This window comes from Bicyclus anynana, chromosome 14 (assembly GCF_947172395.1).
Source record: "Bicyclus anynana chromosome 14, ilBicAnyn1.1, whole genome shotgun sequence".
Lineage (NCBI taxonomy): Eukaryota > Metazoa > Arthropoda > Insecta > Lepidoptera > Nymphalidae > Bicyclus > Bicyclus anynana.
The window spans coordinates 10,731,309-10,746,985 of NC_069096.1; the positions used below are offsets into that span (position 1 = coordinate 10,731,309).

Sequence of the window (15,677 nt, forward strand, 5' to 3'; positions counted from 1 at the left end):
CATCAAGTAATAAAAACAATATTTAAAAATAATCGATTATTCAGCCATAACAGCAATCATATTTAAAGTTCTATGTAATGTAAGGACACAAAATATTTTTATTTGTGTTAAATATTGTCGATGTGTAACTTTACCTCGTCCCCCTCAAAAAACGGCAGACAATTTTGTTGGTAAAGGAGGTTGGCGAAAGTGGGAGTCACACTTTGAAGTGTCGTACACTCATACCTTTGTTTTAATTAAAACTATTACTTTATAAGATGCTTATAAACAATATATTTAGATTTTACAGAACGGGAATCAAAAGAAAAAAAATGTGTATTTTATTAACAAAAAACTACTTGTTGCCTACGACTGAAACGCCTTGTAGTTTTTATGAAGCCAGCGCGCAGTTGTATGTCATCGGCGGTGTTTTTCACATTTATGTATAGATAGGGTACCTACTAATTTTAAGGTATGTCTTTTTTCTCCCTGCTTTTAAAGACTGCTTACCATTTGCTTTTTCTTAGTTAAATCATGATAAACAACTTTTAATAAGTGTCCATTAAGTACGCTACTTCTATCTGCTAGTCCCAAGGTACATGCAATCTTGCCATTCTCGTTTGGGTGCGATACGACTTAACTTACACGTCCATATGTATTTTGTCTGAGGTGTAAATTAAGTTATGAATTAGGATGTACTTAACATTGTACGATTTGTGCGTGACTATATTGTCGTCTATATAATATCTCAATTTATCGTTCTCAAGTCGTCATAAAATCGATAATTAGGGTACGTAGGTCGTAGGTACTTACAGTAACATGAAAATTGGCCTCAGTACTATGTGATAGAATTCCATTAACATAAATTCAAGGTGGACTACCAGTTTTGGTACGCGATTATTTACAGAGGCTACAATTCAACGTTTATTGTTATATATGTTGACAATTTTTTTTGATGACATTTTGGAATTCATTGTTATGGTAAGGTCACTAACTATGGGCCTCAACGAAGGCCCAGATACACACTGCCGGTGATGGAACGAGCTATGCTCGGATAATCTCTGCGTGATCGAATTATAAATGAGGAGATCCGCAGAGGAACCAATATGACCGACATAGCTTAACGAGTCGCGAAGCTGAAGTGGCAATGGGCGGGGCACATCATAATTAGCAGAACCGGCGATTGGTGGGGTCACAAGAATGGGAATAATAGGAGACCGGCCAAGTGCGTATCAGGCCACTCACAGAACAGGATTCCGTAGATTAAATTAGCACTTTAAACCCCTATTATCTATTTAATTAACAACGGGATTGGTATACAATTTTGCGATTCCAATTATGTTTTTTAAGTTGGTCGACTTTAAATAGCTATTGCTGCCTATCCGTTATATATATTTTCCGTACTTTCATTAAATATCCTACTTCCATTTTTTCACGTATCCATAAAACCGTTTAGCTGGTACAGGGAGGCGGACACTAAGAAACTACACTACCTACTTAAAACGTTAATATTTCACAAACGAATCCCAGAATCGCAAGATAGTGTTAGTAGACCCCTCATGTATTTTAAACACCTATCCAACGATACCCCGCACTTTGAGATAAACTAGTAAAAAAAAAATCATTCTCACTCATGTAGGGGATGTACTTACCCTAAAAAAAAACATTTTTCAAGATTTTATTGTACGACTTTGTTGACAATTTTATTGTTCATACTCATGTTAAATTACAGCTTTCTAGTGGTAACTGGTAATAATGTCTGCGCTAAATTGCGGATAGAAGGACGGACGGACGAAACTATAAGGATTCCTTATGGACAACGGAACCCTAAAACGCTATTTAAATTGAATAACAAATCCTTTTTACTTAGGTAAGGATAAGCTTTCTATAAGGAAGGATTATGATGTCAATAGTCTATAGCTATGTATAAACATATCATCCCAAATTACACTCAAAAGCAATCCCCATTTCTTTATTCATTGAACTTGCTTGACGAGAGGGTCAAATATAAAACTTCATCGACCCCTATATTTATTTATTTAATTGTTGTTGCCAACACCCGAGGGATCAATCGACCCCAAGTGTCAATATCGACTAAAAATTTGTTTAAAATTTGTTATATAGAACTTTTAAGAATTGTATTTAGAAAATATTCCCTACTAGCTGACGGCACGCGGCTTCACCCGCGTTGTTCCCGTTCCCATAGGAATGCGCGGATAATACATAGCCTATAGCCTTCCTCGATGAATGGGCTATCTAACACTGATGGAATTTTTAAAATCGGACCAGTAGTTCCTGAGATTAGTGCGTTCAATTAAACAAGCAAAATCTTCAGCTTTATATTATTAGTATAGATTTGTCGTTGTAAATTAATTTTACATGAAATATAAATTATTATAAATGATTGTGAGGAACGTTTTGCGATATTAAAAAGCGTGTCCCGCCTCGCAACGTTCTAAATATACGAACCACGTGTTTCCACCGAATGAGGGGACATTGTTCGGTTCACAATCCGATTGAGGTCAAGTGCCTTACGTCTAGACATGGGTACCTCAACGATTCCAAAAACGTACTAATTTTTTACAAACACATAGAATACGTAGTATAAGAATTATCTAAAGCGTAACATTTTGTATTATTACATTATTTTCTATACAAAGAGAAATCTGCATTGAAAACAATCAGATTTACTTTAAGCAAGGTAAGAGAAAGTGTTCCAATTGAGATCATTGTATACTGATAAATAATGAGAAAATTGGCACAAGGCAACATCTATAACAGTGAGTTTTTCAGGAAAATCCTTTACGTTTTATTGTACGTAGTTGTGCAATATGTCAATGTAAAATAATATAAAAAAAAACCATAGCAACTTACGTGTGCATCGATTTTCCTCTCGAAATTCAGGTGGCCTTTGACGTGGGACACACAGAAGGGACTACATTTGAATATCACTAGTAAGGGCTTTCGTGCGAACTACAATGAGCCCTGGGAGACACGACCGCACTTTGTTACATCGAAATGACGATTGTCGATTAGGGTTTACGGTTTACGATCGTCGATCGGTGGTCGTCGCAAGCGCACGGAGCCACGGGCGGCGCTTCTAGATAATACGAGCAATTATAACATGCGAATGTCGCATTTAAAGAACATCAAATTATTATTAATAAAATATTACACATTTTATTGGTGTTTTAATTAATCTTTATTAGGGCATTAGTGGCCTATTAGCTACTAATTTCTATAATACATCATGTTTACTCGTAACATAAAACATTAGAAAAAAGTTGTTTGTTTTATTCTATGTGATGCTCGAATCTTATTATTGTAATTCATAAAGTTGCATCGTGCCGTTTTTATACATTTATTTTTTTCTAAAGGGTTCTACTATACATTCTTAATTTTGCTATAACTTAATTTTACACAGACCGAGACCAGACCATTCAGTATCTTCAATTTTAAGACTAGTGCCGCCATCTGTTCGACTATACGTACATTACGAGTTCTCGCGGTTCCTTTAGAAAACGTCGCTGGTATTGACTACATAGTTTCACGTAATGCTAATAGATGACGCTAGTAGTTTAATAATTTGTAAATATTTGTAATTTTAACGAATTGTAGTTCACCATAATGTCTTAGAGGGTTATAAATAATTAAATAGTGTATTTTCCAAAATATAATAATAATTAAAACTTATGTCTAATAACAGATAAAATTAACAAAGTACCTAATCCTTTGAACATATTGAGGGTACTTAGATAATATAACTTTTTTGTAGAAGCAATCAAAAACTACGTGGCGACTCGTAACAGATCACTTGTTGTAAGAGTCTCAAACTTATTTTTCCTTCTCAAAATGGACATTAACAAGATCATCGAAGACTTTGATACTCGAAACGCATCACTAGAAGCATCGATCCTCTCTAAAGAGGTAAGTAGAAAATAAATTGCTACTAACTGTTTTACTGAAATCTGAAATCATTTAAAGCGCCTATAAAATCGATAACCTATTTTGTCTCGTTAGGGTTCCGAACGTACGTAGTACAAAAACGGAACCCATAATTATAACTACTTGTATTTGAAGAGTACTTAATCTTCTTTGGGTAAGAGTTACCAGGAAACTCTTATTAAATCTACACGCCACGTTATCACGTAGGCGATAAGTTTCGTCATCATCATAATTAACACCCGATGGACGTCCACTGCTGTACAGAGGCCTCTTGCATGGGTTTCCAAACAAAACGGTCTCGAGCCGCCATCATCCAGCGGCTCCCTGCAACCCGCTTGATGTCCTCGGTTCACTTAGTGGGGGGTCGATCAACACTGCGCTTTCCGCTACTAATCTGTCAAGTTTAATATCAAATATATTAATTACTTATCTTTTTGTATAAAAATCTATAATTTCTCAGCATTATTACACCAAATTTTTTAACGGTTTAATAATAATACCTATATGAAATTATACATTGAAAACGGATAGGTCATAATTATCTCGTTTCTAGGTACTTTGATTATTAGGGTTCCGTAACTTCCTTACCTCAGACACAGAGCCTTGAGATCACTTTGTTGTCCATCTGTCTGTCTGTCAAGATCCTTTAGGTATCACCGGAACGCGTAGAGGTATGGAGTTGAAATTAACAAAATATTACTCTGTCCGTCTATCTGCCAACTTGACAAGACCCTTCGTCTTGGGAAAGCGTGGAGGAGAAATTAAAGCCGTAGGTAGGTATAGAGTACTCAGGTCACTTGAAGCTGTGAAAATTCAAACTTCTAATTTAATGTAAGCCTTTTATTTTGACACTCAAAGGAATCAAAATTAATTATAGACTAAGTACCTACCTGACCTACTTTCTACCGTTAACCGTTGAAACGAAATTGGGATGGTTAGGGGTTTATCACATCAAAAATAGATAATCTATTCTGTGACCTACCTCAAACTTCGGAGGAGTATTGTAACTAAATACATATTTAGAGATTTTTTTGTAATACTCGTACCTACCTACTAGCGGTCGCCCGCGAATTCATGTGCGTGGAAAATTGTTTTTTATTACCTTTTTCCCTTGGACTTGCAGCTGCAAGACCTGCCGTTAATCGTAAAATCCTTTCATCACGGCCGTCTAATAAAATACCTTTCCATCATCTGTGAGTTTTCGACACAATTCACAATCTTTTGACAAGTTTACAATTCCGCGAGATAGATTATAATCTAACGGTATTTACAATTTTACGGTGACATATGAAATTATTTAATAATAATAATTACATATAAAGGATAGAAGAAATTAGAAGATACAGATGTTGTTCATATTAGTTTCTTCTCAGCAGAACCAGCCTTTCGAACCGGTGGTAGAATCTTTACAAATAGTCAACTGACGTATCAAAAATGAATTTAGAATTTTTTAGAATTTTTGGTATTCTAACATAATTATTGTCATTATTCATCGAGCATGGTTGACCTATTTTTAATTTTCGTCATAATGTTGCAATTTGTTACTTACTAACTTACTTGAATTTTCTGTTGACCAAAAAATTGTCACCGAATACCGTAATAAAGTTTCAGTACTTACCTACTCTTACCCATTTACGGACCTAACCTGTTACGGCTGTTACATCAAAACATAGGTAACCTCTCATCTAAGTTTCAAGGTCTCCAAATAGCCCATTGAATAGACTCAGAGTTAATTAAGAGTAACATTAAGTATGTACCTATACCTGGTTTATTTTAACCGACGAAACAATGGAGGTGGTTCTTAAATTAATATAATATAGTTGTGGTATGCTAACACTTGTACCTATTTCGGTTTTTTTTTGGGTTACTAACCCAAAGCTAAATTCAGTATGAATTTGCCAAGTAATCTATACAATTATTATAAAACTGTAACAGGTCAATTTCTGTACATTGAATATTTTGAAACATTTTTGTTGGCGGGCGGATACAAGCCAAGAATATTTTTTTCGATTTTTGTTTGAGAACATATAGGATGCTTGGGAGTATTTCCCATAACTCTGTGGATATATTCTTTACCAAAAATTAATTAATAATGTTCAAAGAACATGTGTTCTAAAATTAATATTTTCAGAATATTTCTTTTGTAAATAGATCTTAAAATGTGTTCATTATACTCCGTTCGTCGTTATCAACCCATATGTGGCTAACTGCTGAGCTCGAGTCTCCTCTCAGAATGAGAGGGCTTAGGCCAATAGTCCACCACGCTGGCCCTAGCGGATTGGCAGACTTCACACACGCAGAGAATTAAGAAAATTCTCTGATATGCAGGTTTCCTCACGATGTTTTCCTTCACCGTTTTAAACATCCGAGACACGTGATATTTAAATTCTTAAAATGCACACAACTGAAAAGTTGGAGGTGCATGCCCCAGACCGGATTCGAACCCACACCTTCTGGAATCCGAGGCAGAGGTCCACTGGGCTATCACGGCTCAGATTCCTAAACGACACTAATATTAGCTTTTTTTAAATTCTGCTAAAAAAAATCTTATTTCAGAAATCAAGATCGCCGAAACAAGCTTTTCAAAACAAAAAGGCTGACTTGCAAAAAGGTAAGGACTTCTGCTAAATACCTACTTTCTTAACTACCCTTCTTTAATTTTCATATAATATAGGTATACATTTTTTAATGCTTTAATAATAATCATCATTGATTTTATAATAAAGCCATATTCGATGTGCACTTATTTTTTCTTCTTCGCGGGGAGGAAAATAACCCTAACGAACTTCTGCCGTGATGCCGTCAGGCAGGGCATGTCCGACTCGCACGGACTAAAAATAACCCCCACAACTCCTGGGTTAGCATTACTTCGTGCTGACCGATCAGTTATCATTCCTCGCGTTCTTTTTTCTGTTGTCTTTCTCTCGTTTCCCTCCGAACCATCATTGTTCAGAGTCTGATCATTGTCCAGAACAATTAGATATAGATATATTTTTATATAAACAATATATGATCTAAAAAAATCTAATAACTATATATATATAAATGAGTCCATATTTCCCTTGGTCACGCCACGTCACGCCATCACGCGTGGACCGATTTCACTCTTTTTTGATGTGTTTTGTTATTGACAGGAGAAGGTTTTTAAGACAGAAAAAAATTAAAAAGGGTAGGGTGGGGTAGGGTAGAGGTAGGGTAGGGTAAAAAAGTGTCAATTATCCTATTAGTTTGCTTAGTAAAAACCGTTCATTATTAAAAAAACAGTATCATACGAACGAATAATCAAATTATCATAAATATTTAATAACAGCTGAAATAGAGTTAATAATCTATATTAGCTGTTATTAAATATTAAGCCCACCAATCCTCTTTGAAGCAACGTGATGGGTCTAAGCTCCATATCCCCTCTCCTATACGAAAGGTAGCCTGGCTCTCATGTAGCTCCTGGCTGTTAAAATAGGCTGATTATGATGAATAAACAATCTGTTTCTCGGGTCAAGGTTTCGCTTTCCGTAATACAATATTGAAAAGAATATAATAGCTAGATAGAAGAAAAGATCCATCTGAGCTTAAAGCTTTTAAAAATACAAAAGAGCTTTTATTATAAGTAGATTTATTAGAAAAATAATAAGAAAATACTTTATCTAGTTAAAAAGGTAATATTAACCACGTTCCGCTGAAAACTGGGTCAAGGTTTAAGGAAGTTCAAGGAAAATTATAATATAATAATTCCACATGATCCTGTCTATTGAACACATTTTAATTTTTACACGATATTTAGATATTTTTCAACAGACATCCTACAATCCTACTAATATTATAAACGCGAAAGTTTGTATGGATGTTTGGATGTTTGTTACTCTTTGACGCGCTACTACTGAAGCGATTTGGCTGAAATTTGGAATGGAAATAGATTTAACTCTGGATTGACACATAAGCTACTTTTTATCCCGAAAAAATTCATGGTTTCCCGAGATTTGCGAAAACTGATGATTTTGTTACTCTTTCACGCCTCGACTACTGAACCGAATTAGCTGAAAAGATATATTATAGCCTGGATTAACACATACTTTTTATCCCGGAAAAATCCATGGTTCGAAGTCGCGGGCGTCCGCTAGTACGAAATATATGCTTTGGCTGGCTCAATGTAAATCAGTATGTTTTCAAAAAGGCACTTAACTTATAGAACTTTTACATGCTTTTCCCATGCTGTTGATTTTTAGCTTCACTTCGACTTTGGCTTTTATGCTTTTAATGAGGTAGGCACCTAAACGTATAACGTAAATCTATATTCTATACTTATATTATAAAGCTGAAGAGTTTGTTTGTTTGAACGTGCTAATCTCAGGAACTACTGGTTCAGTTTAATAACTAGTTGACGCCGCGCGGTGTCACCCGCGTGGTTTCCGTTCCCGTAGGAATATGGGGCCTTCCTCGATAAATGGGCTATCTAACACTGAAAGAATTTTTGAAATAACCCAAAAATCTTTTTGATAATTGACTTTATTGCTATATTATTAGTATAGCAAATAATGTATACTATAACATTACCTATAATAAGGTAAAATTTGTGAATTTGTGTTTGTAAGGTTGTAGGGGGGTAATCTCTGAACAGATTTTGTCAATTCTTTTACCAATATAAAGCCACGTTATTTGTGAGTGTCATAGGCTATATTTTATCCCCTTAGTCCTACGGAAACGTGAACTACGCGGAAGGAACCGCAAAGCGTTTGCTAGTTTTTAAAAGTAAAATGTAAATTGTAAACTGTTTATACAAAACCGCGGGACGATCGCTAGTCTTAAAATAAATTAATAAATAAATATTATATAACCTGATACCCTCGCCTACGGGATTTTATCGGAACGTGGAAATTTTATGGAGAAACGAACCTATCTCCATAAATTAAATATTTATTCCCAGAAATTGAAATTCCTGAATAATAACTTTCATGTTTCCTTTCAACTAAAGAATTTCATTATAATTATGTAGGTATAAAACCGTGATAGCCCAGCGGATTTGACCTCTGCCTCCGATTCCAGAGGGTGTGGGTTCTGTAGGCTAGACCACGGGTCAGTTGTGATCTTGTTAAATTTAAAGCTATTGCAAAATAATGGATATTAGCACTGATTGAAAAGATGTCGTAGGGAAATAAGTATTGTTACTTTTTTTGTAGACAATTTTGTGGTCTACAAATTTACCATAGGTATATTATTGATTAAACTTACCGTTTTGCTGAAAATCGTGAAAAACTATTTTTTTTAACCTTGACCTTGAATAAAAAAAATTCCTTACAGGGGAAATATGGGAATCTTTCTTATTTTTAATCATATTTTAAACAATCTTACTGATTTTCAGCTTGGTGGGTAGCTTTACCCTTATTTTTTTGGTTTAATTTGACCGGTCTATATGTTGCTCACGGCCTTAAGCACGACCAATGCATCTTACGAAACAAGTTACATATTTTATGAACGCATTCACAAATATTTATTTATACTTATAATTAATCTGTAGAGAGGTCAATTCTGTACATGAAATACATTTCCAAAATAACTATCGGGGGGTGATTAGTGATGGATACTGATGCCAAAACTGCAATCGGTAAATTTTTTGTCTGTCTGTCTGTATGTTCGTTATAGAAAAAAACTCGACGGATTTTAACGAAACTTGGTACAATTATTCTTCATACTCCTGGGCAAGTTATAGTATCCTTTTTATCACGCTACGATCAATAGGAGCAGAGCAGTGAAGGGAAATGGTGGGAAAACGGGAGCAGTTACTCCAATATTACAGCGATACTACTGTAAGGCTGGATTAAATAGGTCTAAGGGCGGACGAGGTTGCGGTCACCCGCTAGTTAATAAATCAACCTTTATTTGCTAATAAATAAACCTGTATTTAATATATTACGAATGAGTTCATTGTATTGTATGGTGTTGTTAATTATCAGTGCTAAAGTTATCAATGTTACCCAAAATCGATGTTCGGTTTGTAATGAATATCGAACATCGATGTTGAGCTTTAGATTTTGACATCGATGTCAACATCGATGTTTTTCATATATCCATCATCCCTACACACGACGCAGCACGTGTCCTCCCACGAATTGTACCTTTGCAGACAACTGTCGTATTGGTTCAACTTGCCGGGGTCTATATATATAGACGAGGTCATGAGGACAAAAAATATCATCGGTTTTCTATTGATGGAAAGTTATTCTACATTTTTTTATGTTGGATAGGCTTGCGCTTGACTACAATCATGCCTGATGGTAAGCAATAAAGATGCCTATTCACTCATGCCTTGAAGGTGGTCAAATTATACGTGTCTGGAAACACAGACGGCGGAAGGGCATTCCATATCTTATTAGTTCTAATTATACATCAAACAAATTAAAATAAGGGTATAAATCGCTAGTCATTTCACACCTAATAATAATTATAATATTTTTTTCTTAAATTAATGAAAATAAATTTAATTAATAAACTTAAGACAATTAGTTATAGTAAAAATATTTTGAATGATATTTTATAAAACAACAATACATTATTTAAAATGAAAAAAGTTATGAAATGACATGCGTTTGTAGGTGCATATACGCTGTATAGTAGATATATAGAGAATACTTATATATAGAGAATTTTTGTTCAAGGGTTTGTAGTCTATAAGGGATGCATATTAATTACGTCTATAAATAGGTGAAAAGAAAAGTTGAAAAAAAAATATTGGGGTTCCTTCCCTACATGCAAAGTAAGGATGCATTTTTTTCGTCTATCCTATAGTGTGGGGTATCGTTATCGGTATTTTTGTGCATTACTTATGGGATTAAAGAGCTAACTTAATTTACGGAACCATACAATGCGCGTGGCCCGACACCCACTTAGCCGGATTTTTTCATAACTTATAATATTCTATAATATAGGTATCTTTTTCTATTTATATTAACTATTTAATATTGGCGGGGGTTTTCTAAAATTATAATTTGTTTAACATATAAATTCTTCATAATTACAGATGCTTTGCTGGCTGTAAAAAGAGACCCTGCGGTGTTGGAAGCCAAGGTGACAGTTAAAGATCAAAGTTTAAATCCTCCCAAGAGTTTAAAATTCTCAAAAAGCAAAGGACCTCAACCACGTAAGTTATATAGTTTGTGGAACGAAACAAAATGCTTACTTTAAAAGTATATATTTATAGGTGTGTATATTACCTAGTTGTTACAGGCAATGTGTAAAATTCAGGTATTTTTTACTATGGCTAAACGATGTATACAATACCTGGGGCGATTCTGGCAATGTATGTATAATGTGTGTAATGTAGTTAGCATATAAATATAACGTATCATATATTATGAATAATTATGATTGTTCATTACATGAATTACCTAGGTATTATAAAAATTGACTAGGGATTGTATAGATCACCAACTGGTCCACCGGCAATGTGTAAAATAAATAGAATTTGGTATCATCTGCATAGAAAATTCATAAAAAAAAATGTATTTGTAATAATTATATACAGGATGTCCCGTAATTAATGGACAAAACGCATATGGTAGATACACCATCTATACTACAGCCTTTCTTGAGTAAACAATACTCATCAAGAAAGGCCCTGCTAACGTAGGTAACACTTCCGTTAGCAGGGCTAAACCACTGAACCCATTTAATAAATTGGTCCTTGGAGCAGAACATAGGCCAATTTTTATGCTGGAAAAATCCATGGATCCCACGAGGTTTGAAAAACCGGAATATTCCGTGAACGTAGTCTTGGGAATCCGCTAATTATGTATGTTTATATATATTTTTTATTATTATTATTTTTTAATTTAGCAATGTTTTTGTGTATCATGCAGAGAAAGATCCAGAGCCCAAGTATCAATCGGACTTTGACAGCAAGATGTTGATGGAGCGCGCTGCGTTGTTGTCTTTGTCGGCGAGCCAGTTCGACCTTCTGCTGAGATACGTGGAGACCCTTCGACAGCAGCGTCTATCGGCACAGAAACAAATCGTAGGTTCTTTTTTTTTTATTCTTTACAAGTTAGCCCTTGATTACGATCTTACCTGATGGTAAGTGATGATGCAATCTAAGATGGAAGCGGGCTAACTTGTTAGGAGGAGGATGAAAATCCACACCCCTTTCGGTTTCTACACGACATCGTACCGAAACGCTAAATCGTTTGGCGATACGGCGGCGAAATCGTATTTCTGTTTTTACAGTCTAACATAGTGTTTTCAACGAAATGACATTACCTATATACTTAAAGTAGTATAATATTAGTAACTAGCGGACGCCCGCGACTTCGTCCGCGAAACCCTACCTACTACTACCTAGCCTACTCCCACTTTACAGCTACCCTACCATACAGGGGATAAGTAGGGACTCAACCCTACCCCTACCTTACCCCTAATTTTACTCCGACCCTACTGCTACTATACGCCTATTCTACCACGCGACGGAAACTTAAAAAATGGAGTAACTTCTGCTGTTTTAACAACATTTCCCTTCACTGCTCTGCTCCTATTGATCGTAGCGTGATATAAAGTATACTATAATCTGCCCAGGAGTATGAAGAATAATTGTACCAAGTTTCGTTAAAATCCGTCGAGTAGTTTTTGTTTCTATAAAGAACATACAGACAGACAGACAAAAATTTTACTGATTGCATTTTTGGCATCAGTATCGATCACTAATCACCCCCTGATAGTTATTTTGGAAATATATTTCATGTACAGAATTGACCTCTCTACAGATTTATTATAAGTATAGATGATATTTTCACGAAAAACCGATATTTACATAATTTCGTTCTAATTAGACATCAAAATCAAAAAATTCTTTTATTGAATTCAACATTTCAAAATTCATTTATTTCAAGGCTCAGTTTGCAAGCACTTTTGAAAGGTCAGCTGACTATTTGTAAAGATTCTACCACCAGCTCGGAAGGCAGGTTCTACTGACAAGAACCGGCAAAAACTCAACTGTTGCTCTTTTAAGAAAAATCATACAGTGAAGGTGGAAGCTGATCCAATGGCCTTTGCCATTGAGCTTAATGATCACTAAAACATACATCTATACTAATATTATAAAGCTGAAAAGTTTGTTTGTTTGTTTGATTAAACACGTCAATCTCAGGAACTACTGGTCTGATTTGAAAAATTCTTTTTGTGTTAGATAGCCCATTTATCGAGGAAGGATACAGACTATATATTATCCATGCATTCTTACGGGAACGGGAACCACGCGGGTAAAACCAAGCGGCGTCAGCTAGTACCATGATAAAATACCTAGGTACATAACCTTATTGGTCTGTATGAAATACACTCAACTGCTTAGAGAGTCTTTCTATCTATTATGGCAGAACTTCTCGCCTAATAACTTCGATGACACTGCTGCAGTCTCATTAGGAAGTCTATAGCAAAAACAAAAAAAAAAATAGTCTAATGAAAGTCTACGTACAAGTTTTTCATAGATTTTGTTAGTTCGGAGCCGTCTTACAGCTTTTAAGCCCTGGGCGATACAGAATAATGGGGCCTCTTTAGACAGAGGCTTAGACATTTTAAAACAGGTTTGCTTTCTACATTTGAACTATATATTACGCAATTGTCTAGATATATATTTATCTACGCAATTATATCTAATGAATATTGCCTCTAGAAAGTATTTGATATTAAAAATCTGAATATCTTAGCATTCCATGGATTCACCGTGCCGGGTCCATAGCGTGGTAGAGAGAAAAACACCGAGCAAAGTCCAGGACAGGTGACTACTGGATGTAGGGTTAAGGAATTCCTTGACGATCGATCAACACTCCCCTTCTCTGCTCCTGTTGTTCTCCCTACCTATCCAAATTTGGTAAGATCCTATTAGGGCAGCTTGGGATACTCTATATTTCGGATACTGTGGGATACTCTATATAGTTCTAATATAGAACTAGCTGCACATCTAGAGAGGCCAAGCAAGCAAGTTATAGAGAGATTATGCTGGTAGTCATCTCGCACCTACTTCTACATAGACAGTTTTAGTTAGTTCATTTGTTAGGTCATAATATTTATTCACTTTTAAACTGTGTTCCTTCGGGTTATTCAGTGAAGATTCATTTTTAATTATGTGGTATTTTACTTCCAGGAGTGCGGGTTTTGTAGAAACAATCGTCGGTCGGAGCTGTGGTACACGACGCACACGCTGAAGGATGCCAAGGGGCGCGTCATTTGCCCCATCTTGCGCTCGCTGGTGTGCCCCCGGTGCGGGGCAACGGGTGACCACGCGCACACCGTCACACATTGCCCTAGAAGGCGTTACTAGTTACTTATTAAGTTTTAAAACCATTAAAATTTTATAAAAAAAAAAATAGCCTACTTATTTTCAATTTAACTCATTACAATTTTTAGGTGCATGACAAAACGTTCCTCTAAGCCTAAAAAAATAGATAAACCACCTTTTGTTTATCTTCCTTTTACAATACAACATGCGCTGGAGACAATTTAGTGCAGAAATAGTGGTGCACTTTGGTCCTTTACTCCAATAAAATATAAAAGACTAGTTATTTTCAACAAAAACAATAAAACTTGTTTATTACATAAATTAAAATGTCGAAATTCGGTCGAAAGCCTTAAAATTAGATAAACTACCGTTGGTTAACTATTCTTGAATTCTGGACCCATTATAGCTAAGCTAGACTGCCGCGGGTCTATTGTGTCCATTTAAAACTTTTTATGCCCACATCGGATTTATATGCCGAGAAATGTTGATAAAGTCCACGCAAAGCCTTTTTGGTTATGTTTCCTTCTAAACATCGTGCATATTGCAGTTTACTAGCTTGTAACCTAAAAAGGATAAAATAATTAAGGATAAAAAAGCGAATACTAATTACAAATCGCATAGCAAACTAAAGCCTAGGATTCAATGATATACAAACGCATTTAGATAGTAATTTTAACTGGCTGTGATGTCACCCGGATCTCAGCTGAAAATCAGCGATGGGCGTTGCTTTTTTGCAATGAACAGCTAATGTTGAGCTGTAAACCCTTTCTATTTGGTGTCAAAGCAGGAGCGAATCAGCTGTATCAATGAAACGTAATATAACAAAAATATAAAATGAAATCGTTGCCAATGGGACTAATATTTAATACGCGAAACTTTCTATGTATGTACGGATGCTTGTAACTCTTTCACGCAAATACACACTACTTAATGAATTTGGCTAAATAGTATGCAGATAGATTATATCCTGGATTAATATAATACATAAATTAACCTATGTACCATAAACCATGTATTTCCCGGATTACTCGGAAGTTTATAAAAAACTGAATTTCACAGGAAAGTCCTCCGATTTTCATAAATATAACTTTTAAAAGAACTTTCCTAGAACCGTTTTATCTCCCCCTTCTAATTTTATATATTTTCGCTACAAAAAGTAGCCTTGACTGACTTTGACTATATTCTGCAAGGTTTAATTTATCGCTATACCAAAATTATTCAAAATCGTTACACCTGTTTAAGCGTGAAACACTTACTTATACATTTATACTTACTTTTACATTTATAATCATCATCAATATCAATCCATATTCGACTCACTGCTGAGCTCGATCCTGCTCTCAGAATGAGAGGTGTTACGCCAATAGTCCACCACGCTGGCCCACTGCGGATTGGCAGACTTCACATACGCAGAGAATTAAGAAAATTCTCTGACGATGTTTTCCTTCACCGTTTGAGACACGTGATATTTAGTTTCTTAAAATGCACACAACTG

At 35.3% G+C, this 15,677-nt stretch overlaps 2 protein-coding genes across 3 annotated transcripts in view; one reads left to right on the top strand and one right to left on the bottom strand.

Moving 5' to 3' along the window:
* LOC112043568 (putative phospholipase B-like lamina ancestor) overlaps positions 1 to 3,060 on the bottom strand; it is a 46,345-nt gene extending 43,285 nt beyond the window's left edge. Inside the window, exon 1 of one of the 2 annotated variants that reach the window (XM_024079046.2) lies at positions 2,854 to 3,060. The gene's annotated coding sequence lies outside the window, so the exon portion shown is untranslated. The remainder of the gene's footprint in view (positions 1 to 2,853) is intronic. The other variant, XM_024079042.2, reaches the window with a different exon arrangement.
* Positions 3,061 to 3,718: 658 nt separating this feature from the next.
* LOC112043569 (uncharacterized) lies at positions 3,719 to 14,270 on the top strand. Its single transcript, XM_024079047.2, has 5 exons — positions 3,719 to 3,906; positions 6,481 to 6,535; positions 10,937 to 11,056; positions 11,775 to 11,929; positions 14,048 to 14,270. Exons 1-5 carry the CDS (start codon positions 3,832 to 3,834, stop codon positions 14,222 to 14,224), a joined length of 582 nt encoding a protein of 193 aa, XP_023934815.1. The 5' UTR covers positions 3,719 to 3,831; the 3' UTR covers positions 14,225 to 14,270.
* Positions 14,271 to 15,677: the final 1,407 nt, after the last annotated feature.